The 16020-nt window shown below is 51.5% G+C and overlaps 1 protein-coding gene across 1 annotated transcript in view; it reads right to left on the bottom strand.

Moving 5' to 3' along the window:
* The window catches only part of Pepd (peptidase D), a 115764-nt gene that overhangs the window by 86920 nt on the left and 12824 nt on the right, over positions 1 to 16020 (bottom strand). Inside the window, exons 4-6 of the mRNA XM_026391272.2 lie at positions 9736 to 9799; positions 5367 to 5414; positions 3610 to 3671 (exon numbers count right to left, since the gene is read on the bottom strand). Coding sequence (XP_026247057.2) covers positions 3610 to 3671; positions 5367 to 5414; positions 9736 to 9799 — 174 coding nt within the window. The remainder of the gene's footprint in view (positions 1 to 3609; positions 3672 to 5366; positions 5415 to 9735; positions 9800 to 16020) is intronic.

Raw genomic sequence — 16020 nt, 5'->3', positions numbered from 1 at the left:
GTCCCTCTACTTCCTGGGTTTTAAAATTCACATATTTGAATATTAATATTCCTACATTAACAACCCCCAAATTCAGCATTTCACATTTAACTGCTTATTTAAATGGAATTAATTTGTAACCAATTGTCTTCAAGTATCCAAGGCAATTTAAGTACATGCCAAAAGATAAGAAATATGCTTATCCTGAAAAACCAGCTGATGTAAAACAGGGACCATATTTCTCTCTCAGACAGCCTATGAAATGCAGTCTATAACTTGCTGTCCCCATGTAGGACTCCTGGGCACAGACTCGCCTGCCTGGAAGGGAACTGTCTCATGCCAGGGATGCATCCCTATTAAGTGAGGCAAATCAAACCTAAAAAATGGGGGGCCCTCAACTCAGAAAGCATGGCCCCCTAAAGACCAATTTCTTCTCTTCATGGTCAGCCTCTCTGTCTCAGGAAAATCTGCCCTGAAATCTATCATCTCCTCAGCTGCTAACAGACCCATCACATCTGACATGGTTCCCAGGGTGCAGCAATCAGGTGCTCTGTGGAGCCTGGGTACCCAGAGTCCTCAGGAAGAAGTCTCAAGTCCTCTTTACTGCAGGGCTCCCCTCCCCGACCCAGCTCTCTAGCCTCCTGTGTGTCTACCACCCACCCTGCCTCTGCCTCCCTTCCCTCTGATGCCACCCTCTACCATCCCTACCACTGTGAGACCTGGAGCCCTCCTGCTATGGGCTGATCACCTATGATCCTGGGAACTAAGGGAGGTCTGAGGCCAAGGTTGAGCCCAAGTGGAAGGAGTTAGCCTCCTCCTCTCTGCGAGCAAAAGCAAAGGCAGCCTGAGAGGGCCCATCAGGACAAACTGAGAGGCCAAACCTGAACTTCTGTTGAAGTGGGAGGTTCAACAAAAATCCAAGATGGAGGTACATCAGAGATGTTTAATAGGGTCAAAAGCAAAAATTCCAGGAATAAGGAGCTTCATTAGGGCAGTGAGAGGCAACTAGGGACACAGCAGTTGAGAACTGGAAAGTAGGATGACAGCAAGATTCATCTTGCTTAGGAAACAGTCTATTATTATCCCCAGCAAACAGCTGGAGGCACTCGGCAGGCAGGTGAATGCGGTCACTGAGCCGCAGTGGCCCTCAAGGACAAGGTCTCTTCCCAGCCCAGAGCAGTGGTAGAATTGAGGTGCTGGACAATTCTCCATCTGGGTGGTGGGAGGCAGGGGACTGAGCTATACTCAGAGCCCAGGAATATAGAGGTGACTTCCTGGAGGAAGGATCAGGGAGCACCTGGAGGCAGACGCCAGAGCCCCAAATCAATGCCCATGGGACACTAGGTAGGGGGCACCTGTGAAGGATCCTTCCCCAGCGGAAAACCCCTGGTTGTGAAGTTACACCAAGAGAATGGTGAGATGTGAGGCCCAGAGAAGAGGCCTGAGGGGACACACCTGCCCGGGGACAGAGGAGAAGGGAGACCAGGAGACCGGGAGATACAAAAGCAAAGAAACAGGTGGGAGGGCTTTCCGCTGCAGCACTCAACCAATCAGGGACCTCAGCCAACTGTCCATCATGTGGGTGTGAAAATAAATCTACCCAATGCCCATTTGGAGGCCAGTCTCTTAGCCCAGACAAGCAGATGAAGGCCTGGAGACCACCAGTCAGCCCACATCTGGACCAGACTGTGTGCCACAGATGGTGCAACCTATGTGCCGGGGGAGATGATGCAAAATCAAGCTCGCCCCTGGCTCTCAGAAAATCATCTCCAGATGCTGAGGTAGTGGGTAAGGGCTTGTGGAGCACAGGACCCTCAGGGCTTCAGGGGACTGTGGAGATTCAGGGGAACAGCGCAGGATCTGCTTTAAAAAGGGAGAAAGCTGGAGTTTACAGTGATGTGGGATGAGGCCTCCACTTCTGACACCCCCATAACGTGACGGTGGCCCTGACTCTTTTGTGTGAACCTCATAGAGCAGCCAGCAGAGGTCTGCCTCAGGGACCCCATCCTGAGCTTCCCACCCAGGACCACACCTGCCACACCAACTCACTGTGTGGTCTGGGGGAAGCTCAGCCCTCTGTAACAGAGATCTCCAAAGGGACAAGAAAAGGCCCCACAGCCAAGAGGCTCTGCATCTCACCATCACCTGGGAACGCCCGCCATGCTGGGCCTATTTAGCCCACTGTGTAGATGTGAAGACAGGCCCACACGGCAAGCAACTACTAAACAGCAGCTCCATGCAGACTCTGGATGAATGGGATCTCTTTAGTCCCCACAACAAGCCCAAGCAGTATCACGTTATGTCGGGGGTGGGGGGGAGGACCAAGGTCACAAAGCCAGTCAGGGTGCCCCTTCCCAGCTCAGGGCCCTGCCCATGAGGAAAGACCTAGGAGTGGACATAAGGATGCTGTGGAGATGGTCCGTGGAGTTGGTCAAGGAAGCTGAGCAGGGCCTTGAATGCAGGCACCTGGGTCATGGGGAGGCTTAGCCCTGGACAGCAGCAGCTGACTGTGCCCACACTCCCTCCAAGGGCCTGAGGACAGACAGCAGTTCCAGTTCCATGGTCAGCATTTCAACAAGCAGACTAATGGCATAGGAGGCAAGGCCACTTTGAGCAAACTCCCTAGAGGATGCAGAGATTTGTACAATGGAAAGAAGCAAACCTGATACCCACTCCCCCTATCTCAGCGCTCTTATCACTGGGAAAGTGATACATATTCATGAGCTCATAATCCTTTCTAATCACCACTACATCACACATACGCACAAACTCCCGCAGCTCAGGCTCATACATAATTATAAGGAGCTTCCTCCGTCACTGCCTGGGTCCACCAAAGGACAACAGAGGACACAGCGGCTACAGTGAATGTGTGGTGGAGGATGATGCTGGCGGCCCAGGTTCATTCAGGAGCAAGGCTGGGTGCTGTCCACTGTCCACACTCAGCAGCCTGGAGCAGGGCCTCTCTTTGAGGGCTTGTCTGCGGCAGGGTCAGCCCAGCATTGCAGGCCCACAGATCCCTGAAGCTGGTCCCCAGTCAGCCTGGGGACACAGCATAGTGGATAGGCAGTACTCTCTGGGGGCCACAGGGTGACGAGGTGACAGTGAGGTGAAGGTGCTCCTCTCCCTGTGACCAACAGCTGCCCACCTGCCTGGAGAGGCCTAGAAAGGGAAAACTGCTTCCTAAGCAGGGTTTGGCGACTCATCTCAGAGCTCAGCTGAGGAATACAGGCAGATAAAGGGATACTACCTGAGACTAGGGCAGTAGGGGACACAAGGAGTTGTTGAGAGCTAGACTGGGAGAGGTCAGTGGCCAGGAATAAGGGGAGGGCCTATATGGAAAACAGTGTGATTCAGAGCTCAGAGCTTCTCTCCAGAGAGACCATGCACGGCAGCTAGAGCTGGGCACTTTCATCATGAGGCACAACAGAGAAGGTTTGCACTCCTTAAAGCAAAAAATAGACAATTTTAGGCCAATAATTTTAAAACCATTTCCTCAAAATGCCCAGCACCAAATCTATTTTTAGAATGTTCCTCTGTGTATTTCACAGCTCATATGTAGACTGGGGAAGACCCTCTGGCCAAGGAGCAAGTACATGAGGGATGGACAGACAGCCTGGGACCCACACTCACTTGCTGATGCCCTCAAAGGAGGCTTCCCTGCACACGCTGCCGCTGTCGGTATTGACACCACGCTGCAAGGAAAGGGAGAGAGGGTGTAAGAACACACACATGTCACACGGGGGCCACACAGTGTCCCCATAGCCTGCACAGGAGACCCTACCTCCTCCAAGCAGGTTCAAGATAGGGGAAGTCAGGGAGCCCCAACTCTGAACCCAAAACCCCTCCCCACCCTGCCTTTCCCTCACCAGTGAGGCCCCCACCTCCACCCCCACCCCAGCCAGGCAGCTCCAACCCAGGCCCTCCTTTCTGCACTGCAGCTTGAAAAGCAGACAGGTCAGGAGCCTCATGTATCCCACAATGTCCCAGGTACACAACAAGGTCTCCTCCACGGATGGGTCAGAATACTCTGATGACACCAGCTAGGATGCTGGGCCCAGTTAGGGCCCAGGCAAGAAAAGTGGGTACCAGGGACTGCTCACCACCACTACCAACTGCTCTGCCCAGGCTGGGCCTTATCGTCTCTCTCACCCACGTGTGTCTCACTAACAGGGGTATCAGCAGCACCCCCAAGTCCCCTTATCTGCACAGATATGACCATCGCAGATCAAAAATAACTGAAAAAAAATTGCATCTGTACTGAACTTCTTGTCATCATTCCCTAAATCTACTGCATAGGTTATTTCCATAGCATTTACATTAGATCAGGTATTATAAATAATCCAGAGATAATTTAAAGTATATTAGAAGAGATATACAAGTTATACAAATACTATGCTATTTATATAAAGAACTTGAGCACCTGGAGTTCTCGGTATCCAAAAGGGTTCTAGAACCAAACCTACAGATAGAGGGATGACTGTATTATCAAATCCAAGGATATGAGACCTACATCAGACAGGATGGTTGTGAAGCTGTTCCACCCCTATCCTTTTCCTAATTGTAAGGAGACTCCTCATGGAAATGGACCAAGTGGAAATGAAACAAGAGATTCAGAGAAAAAGATGCCCCCCAGCGAGGCAAGGCATTTTAAATCACAACTGCTTTCTTAAGAACTGCAAGCCAATCGATGTCTCACCACATACCCAACACACTGGGCCATCTCTGACCACAAGCATCAAATGCAACCTTCCTTCTTAGCCACCAAAACAGCAGCACAGAATAAAGAAACCAAGTACTAATGAAAAAAATCACCAAGAACTATTCCTGTAAAAATCAATTAACAAAGGAAAGAAGGGTCACTTTGGAAGGACCATGTAGATGAAACTCCCAAAGTCAAAGAAGAGCAACGAAGCGCGCTTCCCCTCTAGACACCCCACAGCAAGTGAGCCCCAGCCCTGCCAGGTGCCGGGGACCATGCTGCACTCCAGGCTGTGCTCCACAGCCCAGCTATCTGAGGAGGGAAGCCAAGGGTGTTTTTCAAATTCCATTAATGACAGGTTATATGCAAATGCTACTGAGGGAGGAGTAAACTAACATTCCACACCGCAAAGCCCATGAGCTCAGACCAACACAACTACATCTTCCAGCAGGTGTTAACCCTAAGTGCACATGGTGCCTTGTCCATCACATCACGTCCCAGGGACAAGAATGGATCCTGGACACCGTCAGCCATTCAGACTAAGTAAACATGGTTACTATTACCAATGACCCTTCCTCCCCATTTCCTAATTCTCCCCTACCACTCTGACATTAGCCGGGAAAGGTTGCTCCCTGAAACCTCTTCTCTGTACTGAACACTGCCCAGCTCCTAGACACCAGCCACTTACCAAGGTTAGGAGGACAGAGGGGTTCTGTGATGTCAGGATACTGGCAATCTGAAAGGTAAGAAAGAAAAAAAAACATTTTACCATTTTAGAGCAATTGTGAAGAAGTCTGCTGGATATAATATACCTCCATTACTTAATGACAGTGCACATTTATACAGCAGGTCCTTAAAATAGGTGAGATTATTGTCCCATCCTGCAGAGGAGGAAACCAAAGCTTACAGAGGTCAAAGAACTTCTGAAAGTCACACAGCTATCAAGTGGAAGAGAAGGCTTCAAACCTAAGCCTGGCACGACCCCATGGCACTAGCCTCCAGGTACCAGACAGATCCTAGTTCCAAACAACCAGACCCACCCACCCTCCAGGGTACCACCTCTGCCATCTGCCAAGAGCCAGTCCCACCAGCCCAAAACCCTCAGGCACTGTCCCACCAGCTTTGCATCCCCAGGGCAGACACCTCCCTCCCTGCCCCCCCATTCTCAACTAGACTGAGAGAGTTAGCCTTCCCCAACTCCACCCTTTGGCCTCTAGCCCACCAGTCGTTCTCCAGTTCCCCACGCCCCACCATAGCCCACTCAGATGCCCTTCTCAGCAGGCTAGACGCTTCCTCCTCCGCCGACACCCCACACAAGTTCAACTCTCCACATCCCTGCTCTCCCCTCAATGGGACCTCTGCCCAGAATGCCTTCCCTCCATCTCCGACGCTCCACCCCGTCTGCATTCCCAAGGCAGGCTCATTGGCCCCTCCTCTACGACCTCACCAGCAGTCATCAATTCCCTAGCAGAGCCACCATCAGTCAGCATTAGCTGTGACTCCTGCACCCAAGAGTAGCACCGCCCTGCAAGGAGCAATTTCTTCCTCTCCAGGCCCCCACCCTAGTCTGCCTGTGTCTGGGCTACTGCATCAGCCCCCTCCCCCTGCAGCCCCTGCCCTAAACTCTCGTCACTGTGACAGTAAGGAGGACATGTTGCTGTTTTAACAGACTGAGCTGTCACTGACATACTCTACAATGAATATATTTTAAGTGGACATTTTGACATATGTATATACATCTATTTTAATACAGAGATGCTCCCAGAGAAAAGCTGGAATATTCTGAAGCATCACAAACAATATGCATGTGCAGCTATCTTGAACAATCAGAGTTCAGCACATGACAATAAAATGCACCTGCAATCCCATCCCGGGAGACTTTTTAGCTCTACACATAAAAACAGAGATCTGTAACGACATTTGGATCATACGAAATTACACAGTTCACTTATTTCCTGTCATTAAATATTCTTCAAACACGAAATTTTTAGCAGTCACTACCTCTGGGGATGATAAACGTTCAATAAGTCCTTGATTATGGCCTGTGCCAGTCATCTTACACCCATCATCTCATTTAACCACCCATGAAGATGCTGCCACCACGGCCAGATTTCACAAATGAGAAGGGCTTGCGGGCTAGAGAACCTGCCCAAGATCAGAGCTAAAAGATGACAAAGCCCAGATTTGAACCTATGACTGTGTAATAATCTCTGAATGGATACAGCATAATTTACTCATCCTTCTATTGGACATAAATTATTTCTAAGGATGAGTGATTACAAATAATGTTGTGATGAACATCTAGCACATAAGGCTTTATTTCTTTAAAATTAAATTTCTTTTTTTTTTTTTAAAGAGAGAGTGAGAGAGGAGAGAGAGAGAGAGAATTTTTTTTTTTTAATATTTATTTTTTAGTTCTCGGCGGACGCAACATCTTTGTTGGTATGTGGTGCTGAGGATCGAACCCGGGCCGCACGCATGCCAGGCGAGCGCGCTACCACTGAGCCACATCTCCAGCCCCAAAATTAAATTTCTTAAAAAGCTTATTTCCTTTAGAAAGGAAGGAAGGAGGGAGGGAGGGAGGAAGGAAAAAAACAAAGTTGATTCAGTTGGATCAAAAGCTGTATACCGTGTCAAGGCTTGTGATGCCCACAGCCAAGTGACCCTCCAGATTCATGCCAACCACCCTCCCTCCAGCAGTGCCCGAGGCTCCCTCTCCCCGATGTCCCTCACTCCCTCATTCACTCAGAAACTGCTCTAAGAATGAATGAGCCCTCAGCCTCGTCCCTTCCACTCCCCAGCCCCTCCTGGAGGAGGGGGAGGCTCAGGAAAAGGAACAGAGGCGCCTCACTGCCACGGAGCAGGTCCTGCGTGTGTTGTTATGTTGACACGAAGGGTCTACATTCATCAGCACACAACGATTCTGTCAATTACAGCAGCAGAATCAGAGAACGAGAAGGCACTTGGGGATTGTATCTGCTATTGTCCTTGGGAGAGAGGAGCTGGATAACAAATGTGTGGGCTGATGGTTTTTCTCTCCACAACGACTCTCTGGACGTGCTGGTTAGGGATAATGGAGGAGAAAGCAGCCCTCGCCATGCTGCCTGACGCTCAGATGGATCGAGGCCCGACACAGAGAGCAGGCTGTGCGTCTGCGAGGCCTGGCAGGGCAACATCTTTTATTGATCACAACTACTTCAGTGGGCCCTGGCTACCTCTGCAGCTGTGAAACCTCTCCCGGCCTGGCAGCTCCATCAGCCCTTCCCCATGGAGACCCATTAGGGCGACGTTCTCATCGGCACACTCTGAAGCCGTGTCTCAAAAATTAAGGGAACACGATGTGGCTGTCTCCCACTGGCTCGAAATGCAGCCCCCACATAGAACAGCACAGTTCTGTCAACCCAGGGCCTCATTTCCACAGAGCAGTGGCTGCTGGGGACACATCAGCTCTCCCCAGCCAGTGCTGTTAAATGCCCCGGCTGTGCCGCAGGCCATGGCCAGCATTGATCTCCCAGGCAGCCTGGCCTCCTGGGCAGGTCAAGGTAGATGGGCATCCACAGCATGCTTCAGAGCCTGGTGGGCGCGGCCACCTCATGCATTCCCCTAATCAGGATGCCAACCAGGCCTGGGGGCCACTCTTCACAAAGGAATTAGTCATGCCTTCACCAGTGTTGCCGAGAGCGCCCATCTGGCTCCAGAGAGCTGGGCTTCGCCATGCAAGCACTAAAGCTCTTGAAAGTAAACCCTCGTTCACAGCAGTCTCTTGAAACATTAGTGCACACTGGTGGCCTGCAATGCTTTTAAAATTTTGAATTTGTTTTTAAAATGGAAACATCACAAACAATTTGGATATGCAGCTGAACAACTGGAATATCCAGCAGACCTGGGCCAGGAGTTCTGCAGAACAGTGGCCCCTTCAGAGGAGGGGTGGCTCTCCCTGCCCCACCACCCCCACTACCTGAGGTATCTCCACCCTGGGCTGGGAGGCAGGCAGCATCTTCCCTGTGGTGTGTGTTGTTTCTCTAACATCTATCCTTTCTGGATCTGAGTTGGTGACTCCGGTATCTCTGAACATCTGCCAGGTGCCCTGAAGGAGAGCAAGTGCACAGAGCATACCCTGCCCGCCACTAGCCCCCAGCTGGGTCCTCGCCATGCTGCAATGCCTCAAGTACCACTCACGGGTCTCCTGAGTGTCCCCTTGTCAGGAAAGCTACCATCTCAAAAATTAAACTCAGGCCCCTATATGAGGAGAGGGGAACTGGAAAGCCCAGTTTGCATTTTATATGTGATATCAAGTGAGTAGCAATGGCCTGGTGGGGTGGGGCTCTGACTTGCCCAGAACTTGAAGGTTGTGCTGGTGCCCCAAAACAGAGCGGAGGGGCCTCCTGTGTGCCAGGCAGTGGCCACAGCATCACAGGGCCTTGGTCATTTGGTCACTTGGACCACAGAGCTAGCTAGTGTCACCAATGCCACAGCCCTCTCAGCAGTAGAAGCTGGAGAAGAACCCCTCCGTCTGCCTGGGACACATTCAAAGCCTCAGGAGGACGGTCATACACTTAACCAGGTCACATCACACCTGCCAGACAACCAGGCTGGGAAGTGGATTCAAGTCAAGAGAACTCCAACTCCGCCCACCCCACCAGCCTTTCACTGCCCTGGGTTCTCCAGACAGTGGCACCTTGGCTGGCAAGGGCCCGTAAGGAAGCCTCCTGACACACAGCCTCAGGCCAAGCCCAGGGGTTCCTCTGGTCAGACCTAAGTCCCTGCTTCAGGCAAGCTTCCTCTCAGAGATGTCTTCCCCTGGTGCATCTCAGTGGCCACAATCCAGGTCACCAGACATTTCCACCTAAGTCAGAGGCAATACCCAGGGCACAAATGGCTTCCTCCGAGAAGTTCGAAGTACACATTTCCTGCCAGCTCTGAGTGAGGTGCTCCTCAGGGCTGGTGGCCAGGCAGTGGTGTCCGCAGGCTGTGGCAGTGGGAGGAGAGGAAATTCAGAAGCAGAAGGGTTTCTGAAGCCAAGGAGCTGCTTGAGAGAGCAGGCATCAGCAACTTACCTCATCTGTATACTGGACGTCGTCCACAGCATATTTCTCCTTGAAATGCTCCTTGGAATGGATCCTCAAAAGGAAGCACAAGGAATGCCAGGGTCAGGGCTTAGCAATGGCTCAGCATGGCCACTTTCTTGCTTTTCATGCCCAGGCCACGAAGCCCCAGGCCCATTTGGAGTGGGCATAGAGTGGGTCTGCCCAGTAGAGACTTGAGGACAAGGACACTGGGCCAGAATGTCACCTGCCTTCTTAGACACCACCATTCCCAGGGACCTCCACCCCTCTCTGACCCTGGCTGCCTGCAGCAAGCAGATGCAAATGCCCCCTCTCTCCACCACCGCAGAGCCTGGCCCAGACAGTACACACGACCCTTAGAACATGAAGCAAGCAGCCTCCTGGCTGTAATGGAGTCTCTTTAAAGGAAAGTTAACAAATTAACATTTTAAAGAAGTTAATATCAGTATTACTCAACAGGATGAGAAAAACTTAAGCTGAATCATCAATCCTGAAAAATCAGCCAATGAGAAGAGACAGGGCAGATGAGGTTGGGCAGCCCCCGCCCACCTCACCCACCGCACAGTGATGAGCCTGGGGGTCACAGCTGTGCCAGGCAGACCTCACGCTGGGTCCAGCAGGCCACCACCCCCACTCTCAGGCTCCAGGTCAACAGATGAGTCAATGTCACTGCTGGTGACAGAACTTACATATGGAGGAACACTAACTACATGGGGGAAGGCCAGCGCCAGCCAAGTCCAATGACGCACGCTCACACCATCCACGCCATCCCCCCCCCCCCCCCGGCAGCAATGTCATCACAAGGAGTCACCTGTGGGAGACCAACCTTGCATGTGACTGAGTCACACTCCCCGGCTGGGTGCTAAGGCGCTCAGTCACAGAAATGTGGCAGAGCTTTCCCCCAATTTCTTGGGTTCGAGAGTTGGTGTCTCGTGCATGGGTGTGTCTTCCTACAGCCCCATGGTGAAGCTATGCTCAACTGTTTCTTTGAAATATAACTCCTTGCCTGGTTTAGGATAAAATCTTCCATGGAAGTGCCTTGTGTGTGTCCCCTTCTCTTACTGTGCCCTTGGGTGTGGCCTACCCAGGTGTCAGTCAACCTACTGATGGTGGACATCATGAAGATAGACTCAGCCCCTGAAACCTGACCCCTTGCCTCATTTGAACAGCTTCTCCTCAATAAAAGGGGTCAGCGTGTGCTCTCGCTCTCTCTCTCTTCCTTCAGACCCTTAAGGTCAGAGGAGCCGACACAAGAAAAAGGTATTTGTGTCTCTTGTGTGGTTATTTTGCGCAGCCCAGTCAGCCCAGTTCAACTGGAGTAATCCCTGAGCCTTTTAGTCGGGAGAACAGAAACCCAGCAGTCACCTCCATCCTTGCCCTGCCAGGCTACCTGTGGTCTCACAGCATTGTCATCAGCAGGTGTCACACCCTACACTGGCCTCAGACAAAGCACAGCAGATGGTTTCTGGATTCTGCTTCCTGGGCCCTCAGGGATTATATGATAAGAAGGTATCTAGGGAGTCCCAGATGAAACAGGGGAGGCACTGAACTTCAGCACTCAGAATGAGTCCTTAAAGACTCCTACATCCAAAGCCTGTGTGACATGAATGACCAGAAACCAGAATCCCACAGCTCTCCCTGGCCCTCCACCACTTCCCTCTCCACAAGAACAATCCTCGGGAACTGACTGCCAAAAGGGTAGGCCACAGGACCTAGGGCACAGTGGTGGGCTGTGGGAGTAGCAGCAGAGAGCTCACAGACACTCAGGGTGAGCTGGGTCAGGCAGAAAGCCCACCTCAAGGTCCAGAGTCTGGTTTCAGTGAGGTCGGCTGCTCACCACAGCCCAGAATGCCCTCAGCTTTTCCTCCCTTTTGGCCCTTCTGATGTGATCACTGGGTATCAAGCTCTTACTGTTAATTAAATTTGCACAATTCAGTCACATTAACTTCCACGTTTGAGGCAGGACTCAAAAGTTTAAATGGCCAAGGTCTGACACCTCCATTAGCATGGCCCCAAGCAGCTCCAGGCAGAAATGGATGACAAGTACCCCCGCAGGATTCTGGAGGTCCCAGCTGCAGGCTGGCTTAGAGAACTGGCAGGTCCTTCGCTACTGAGCAGCGACTCTCTTGGCAAGTACTTGACCTTGCAAGTGGCACAAAAACAAGAACCAGAAAAGCAAGAGGCAGGGCCATCAGCAAAATGTGTTGCTGGAGCGTGGTGCATGCCTGTAATCCCAGCAGTTCGACAGGCTAAGGCAGGAGGATCACAAGTTCAAGGCCAGCTTCAGCCAATTTAGCAAAACCCTATTTCAAAATACAATAAAAAGGACTAGGGAGGTAGCTCAGTGGTTGAGCACCCCTGGGTTCAATCCCCAGGACTGGTGGTTGTGAGTGTCTTGACCATATCCATTTTTTTGTTTTGATTGCCAGCTCCACAACACATGCCTGCATCCTCAGCAAGTCCCTAACTCTGGCCCCTTTCACTTCATTACCTTCAATGATAACAGGCATGGAGGGCAAATTCCCAATGGATTCATAAAGTTCATCGGATCTGACTTCAAAGCCGGCCTCCACGGCTCCTACAGAGGGGCATCTCGGCTATGTGTAGGTAGGCACCTGGCCTTTCCACCTCCACTCCAGTAGGAGTCCTAAATCCTCCCACCTCACTGGAACCATCCTGCTGAAGGAAGCCACCTGCCCTTCCAACCCAAGAGTCTTGTCAGTTAGTCCTCATGGGGAGGTCTCCAGCTAGTAAGCCTGAGGTCAAGGACATAATAGCAGGAAACCAAAAGAGGTACTAGCAAAAGGGAGGTGAACTAAGGGAGCTGAGATCTGTGGGTGACCCCAGGGGATGTGCTCACCTCTCCACTCCTTCTTGGTGGCCACAGCCCTTCCACTCACTGATCATGGAAGCTGAGCTGAAGCACAGGAAGCTAGCCCACAAGAGAGCCTGCTACCGCCACCCCAATATCAGGAAGAAGTGGGCATAGGCGCCAGACCCACCAAATGCCCTTTGCCCAATCAGTGCTTGCCCTCCTCAGTGATGCCAATGAGACAAAAAGGGCCTCCCTAGCAACAGGCCTGATTCTTTATTTGACAATTAAAACCTGAAGACTTATAAACATCGTGTCTGGCACCGTGCACTTAATTCTTGTCAAAGGACAGAAATAATTAAGTTTGAATAGTACTTATTTTTTCATGTTTTGGAATTAATTATAGTAAAAATCATTTAAATGTCACCTAAAGCAATATGCATGCCAGGCTACCATGTCACACAAGTCATCAGATGCTTGGCAGCCATGATTTGGCAGGTTGATGGGAACAGGAGTAGCATGTCCACGGAACCCTGCCAAGCTGGCTGGAGAGGTCACTGAGTGGCTCTGAACCCACTGGAGAGGTCACTGAGTGGCTCTGAACCCACTGAGGGCCAGGCTGGCCATAGTGGGAGATAACCACTTGGAGGTTCTACACCCTATCCCACCTGGAGTCGGGGATCCAGAAAATAACTCATTCCAGGCCCCATCACATGGCAAATTTGAAGAAAAAAAAATTGGACTAGGAAAGGATGGGTCTGGAGGGAAGCTGAGGCTTCCAGTGCAATATTTTTCGTTTTTAAGTGCAAAGGAAGCTTTTGCAAAAAGAGAAGTCCTCTCACTCAATGGGATTCTCATCCTTTAGAGGGGGCCCACGCCCAGGGACCTGGCCAGTGCAGGCCTGCTCTGCTAGCAGCTGGGCCCCAGCAGGAGCCCAGAGTCAGAGCTGATATCTGCTTACTGTGCAGTGAGCACCAACACCCCGCGCAAGGCCTCGGGTGGGAAGGAGACATTAAATTAATGTCACACAATGCAGACACGATGGAGCCCCTTGGAAAATGAAATTTCAAAGAGCAGGTCTTGGCGGCTAGCTGACCACCTGCATACAGTTAATGAATAAGTAATAGGGCCAAATTACAGCAGTCACCATCAATTTCCAGCGGCCAGAGCCTGCCTTCAGCTCCAAACAATGCCGCTGCCCTTCATTCCGTTCACAGCAGAACGCGGCAGCACTTGCTCCTGAGTGGAAGTCGGCAACCATTTCAAGATTTCATTAGGTTGTCAAAGAGAAAAGCAGCCCCCTCCAGAGCAATGCGGGCGTCTGATCCTGGAGACCTCTCCCGCAGGCGAGCCGGTACAGCAGCAGCAGCACTTCCTGTGAGATGCTCAGCTCAGAGAGGCCCAGCAGAGGGAGAGCCGGTAAGCACAGGTGATCAAGACAGGCTTGCCAGGGGGTCAGCACAGCCCCGGAGACTAGGTGCTGGGAGGGTCTAGAGCAGCCCAGGAAAAGCCAAAGGAACCCCACCAGCCCCTTCTCAGTAAGGCCTGTGCCCCTGGAAGATGGCCCGCACATACCTCTGATAATAGAAGGAGCTGGGGTGAGGCCAGAGAGGTTGAGGAAGCTCTGTCCTCATGACCCAAGATGTGTGCATGAGGAGCTGTGCCATGAAAACACCAAACACATCACACACACACCCATGTCACAAACACTCCACATGCATCACACCACACACACACACACACACACACACACACACACACACACACACTCTTCCTACACCAAAAGAGATCAGGCGCAGTCTCAGGTCCTCAGCCCTAGAGAAACTCACCTGCCACTCTTCCTGGGCAGCCTGAGGCCCAGACAGGTATTCAGGAGGATGAGCACCCGCTCCCTACAAACTCAAGCTCGACACACTGTCTCTCAACCTACAGATTGGGTTTTTCAGAGGTTCCAGGAGGGTCCCTATCTTGGTCCAAAGTTGTTCACCCTCTATGGGCCCTGAATCTTCTCAAGGTGTTAAATTACAGAAGCAATTTCCTGCTCTGAGGACCCCAGACACCCCAAAACCAAAGCTGCCATCAGCTAGGCCTGATTCTGATGAACTATTTTGATGAACACCCTTACATCAAAAAGACAACACAATTTCATGAACAAAGGCTGCAAATAAAAATGAATTCAAAACTACCACTCTCCTGCTCCAAAAAGGGCCTGGGGTAAGGCACAGGCAGGCTCCAGGCTGCCCACAGCCCCCTGGGTGTCTGCAACCCTGACAGCAGCCTAGACAGCGAACACAGGAAGCGGCAGATCCTGCAGATGGGGGTGTTGTTTCCCTGGGTGACTTTGGATTGCAGTATCTGCCAGATGGATTTTCAAAAGTCATCAGATAGAGACTCTGAAGGAAGCTGAAGAGCTGAAGGTCAAATGTTCAGTCTGGTGGGTTTTGATTGCAAAGGCCAGGTAATCCCATCAGCTCGCTCCCGGTGCCCTATTGATTACAGAAGTGTCTGGAAGCAGCCACACACATCAGATCTGGCCGACCCCCAACGCCAGCCTGAACAATCAGCCCCTCTGTCGCTGCCCCATTATAACCACGCCTTCTCTCCCAAAGGTTCGAGACCGGGGACTAAGAGAGGGTCATCTCAGAACAGAGAAAGGGAAAGGCCTGCTGGGAGTGGCCATGGCAGGAAGCCAGGGCTGCAGGAGACAAAGATCTACTCAGGTGTGGGAATCCCCCTTGGGACCAAGGCTGCCTGGCACGGCCTGTCCAGCCTACACATGAAGCCTTTTCCACCAGGGAGGACCACCCTACAGACCTGCCTGCACCCTCAAGGTCACCCAAGGCTATCTGCCTGCCCTAGACAATGAGCGGGCAAGACAAAGCAGTGGCAGACTAAAGGAGACTTCTAACAGCTTCTCTGAAACCCAGCTGTGGCCAAAGCATAGAATATTATTCCTATATGCTCTAGAAAAGCCAGCTGCTAACTGCTGTTCCCAGACCAATAGGATACTGGGTTTTAAACCCTCAAGTCAAGTGCACAGGGTGGATGCGAGGAGACATGTTGAAATTCGCTCAGGTTTAGCCACTGGATAGTGGTCCTAAGGTAGAACCAGGTCCCTCCTCCCATAGCCCCAGAAGATGCCCACACTCAACTCATGGACAAGCACCCTCTGACTTCTTGCTAGGGCCAGTTCTTCATAAAAAGAAGTAAATAGGCAGAAGAGACATTATCAGAGCCCCTCCTCTTGATTCAGAAACCTCCAGGTGAGGCCCTACAGATGCCCTGATCAGAACCTTCTGGAAGCTGTCTTTCTTACCATAGTCTCTCCCCACAACTCACTCTGATCTGAGAGCTGAGCTAGCTCTCTGAGCAGTGAGCTCTCAGCAATTTCTGAGCCAAGAGGCAGGACCACAAAAAGGCTAAGAGGGCAGCCAGGTGAAAACTGCAGGTGCCACCCAGAGCCA

Source organism: Urocitellus parryii, chromosome 15 (assembly GCF_045843805.1).
Source record: "Urocitellus parryii isolate mUroPar1 chromosome 15, mUroPar1.hap1, whole genome shotgun sequence".
Lineage (NCBI taxonomy): Eukaryota > Metazoa > Chordata > Mammalia > Rodentia > Sciuridae > Urocitellus > Urocitellus parryii.
The sequence above is the reverse complement of the archived record's forward strand: the minus strand, read 5'-3'. Positions and strand labels throughout refer to the sequence as shown.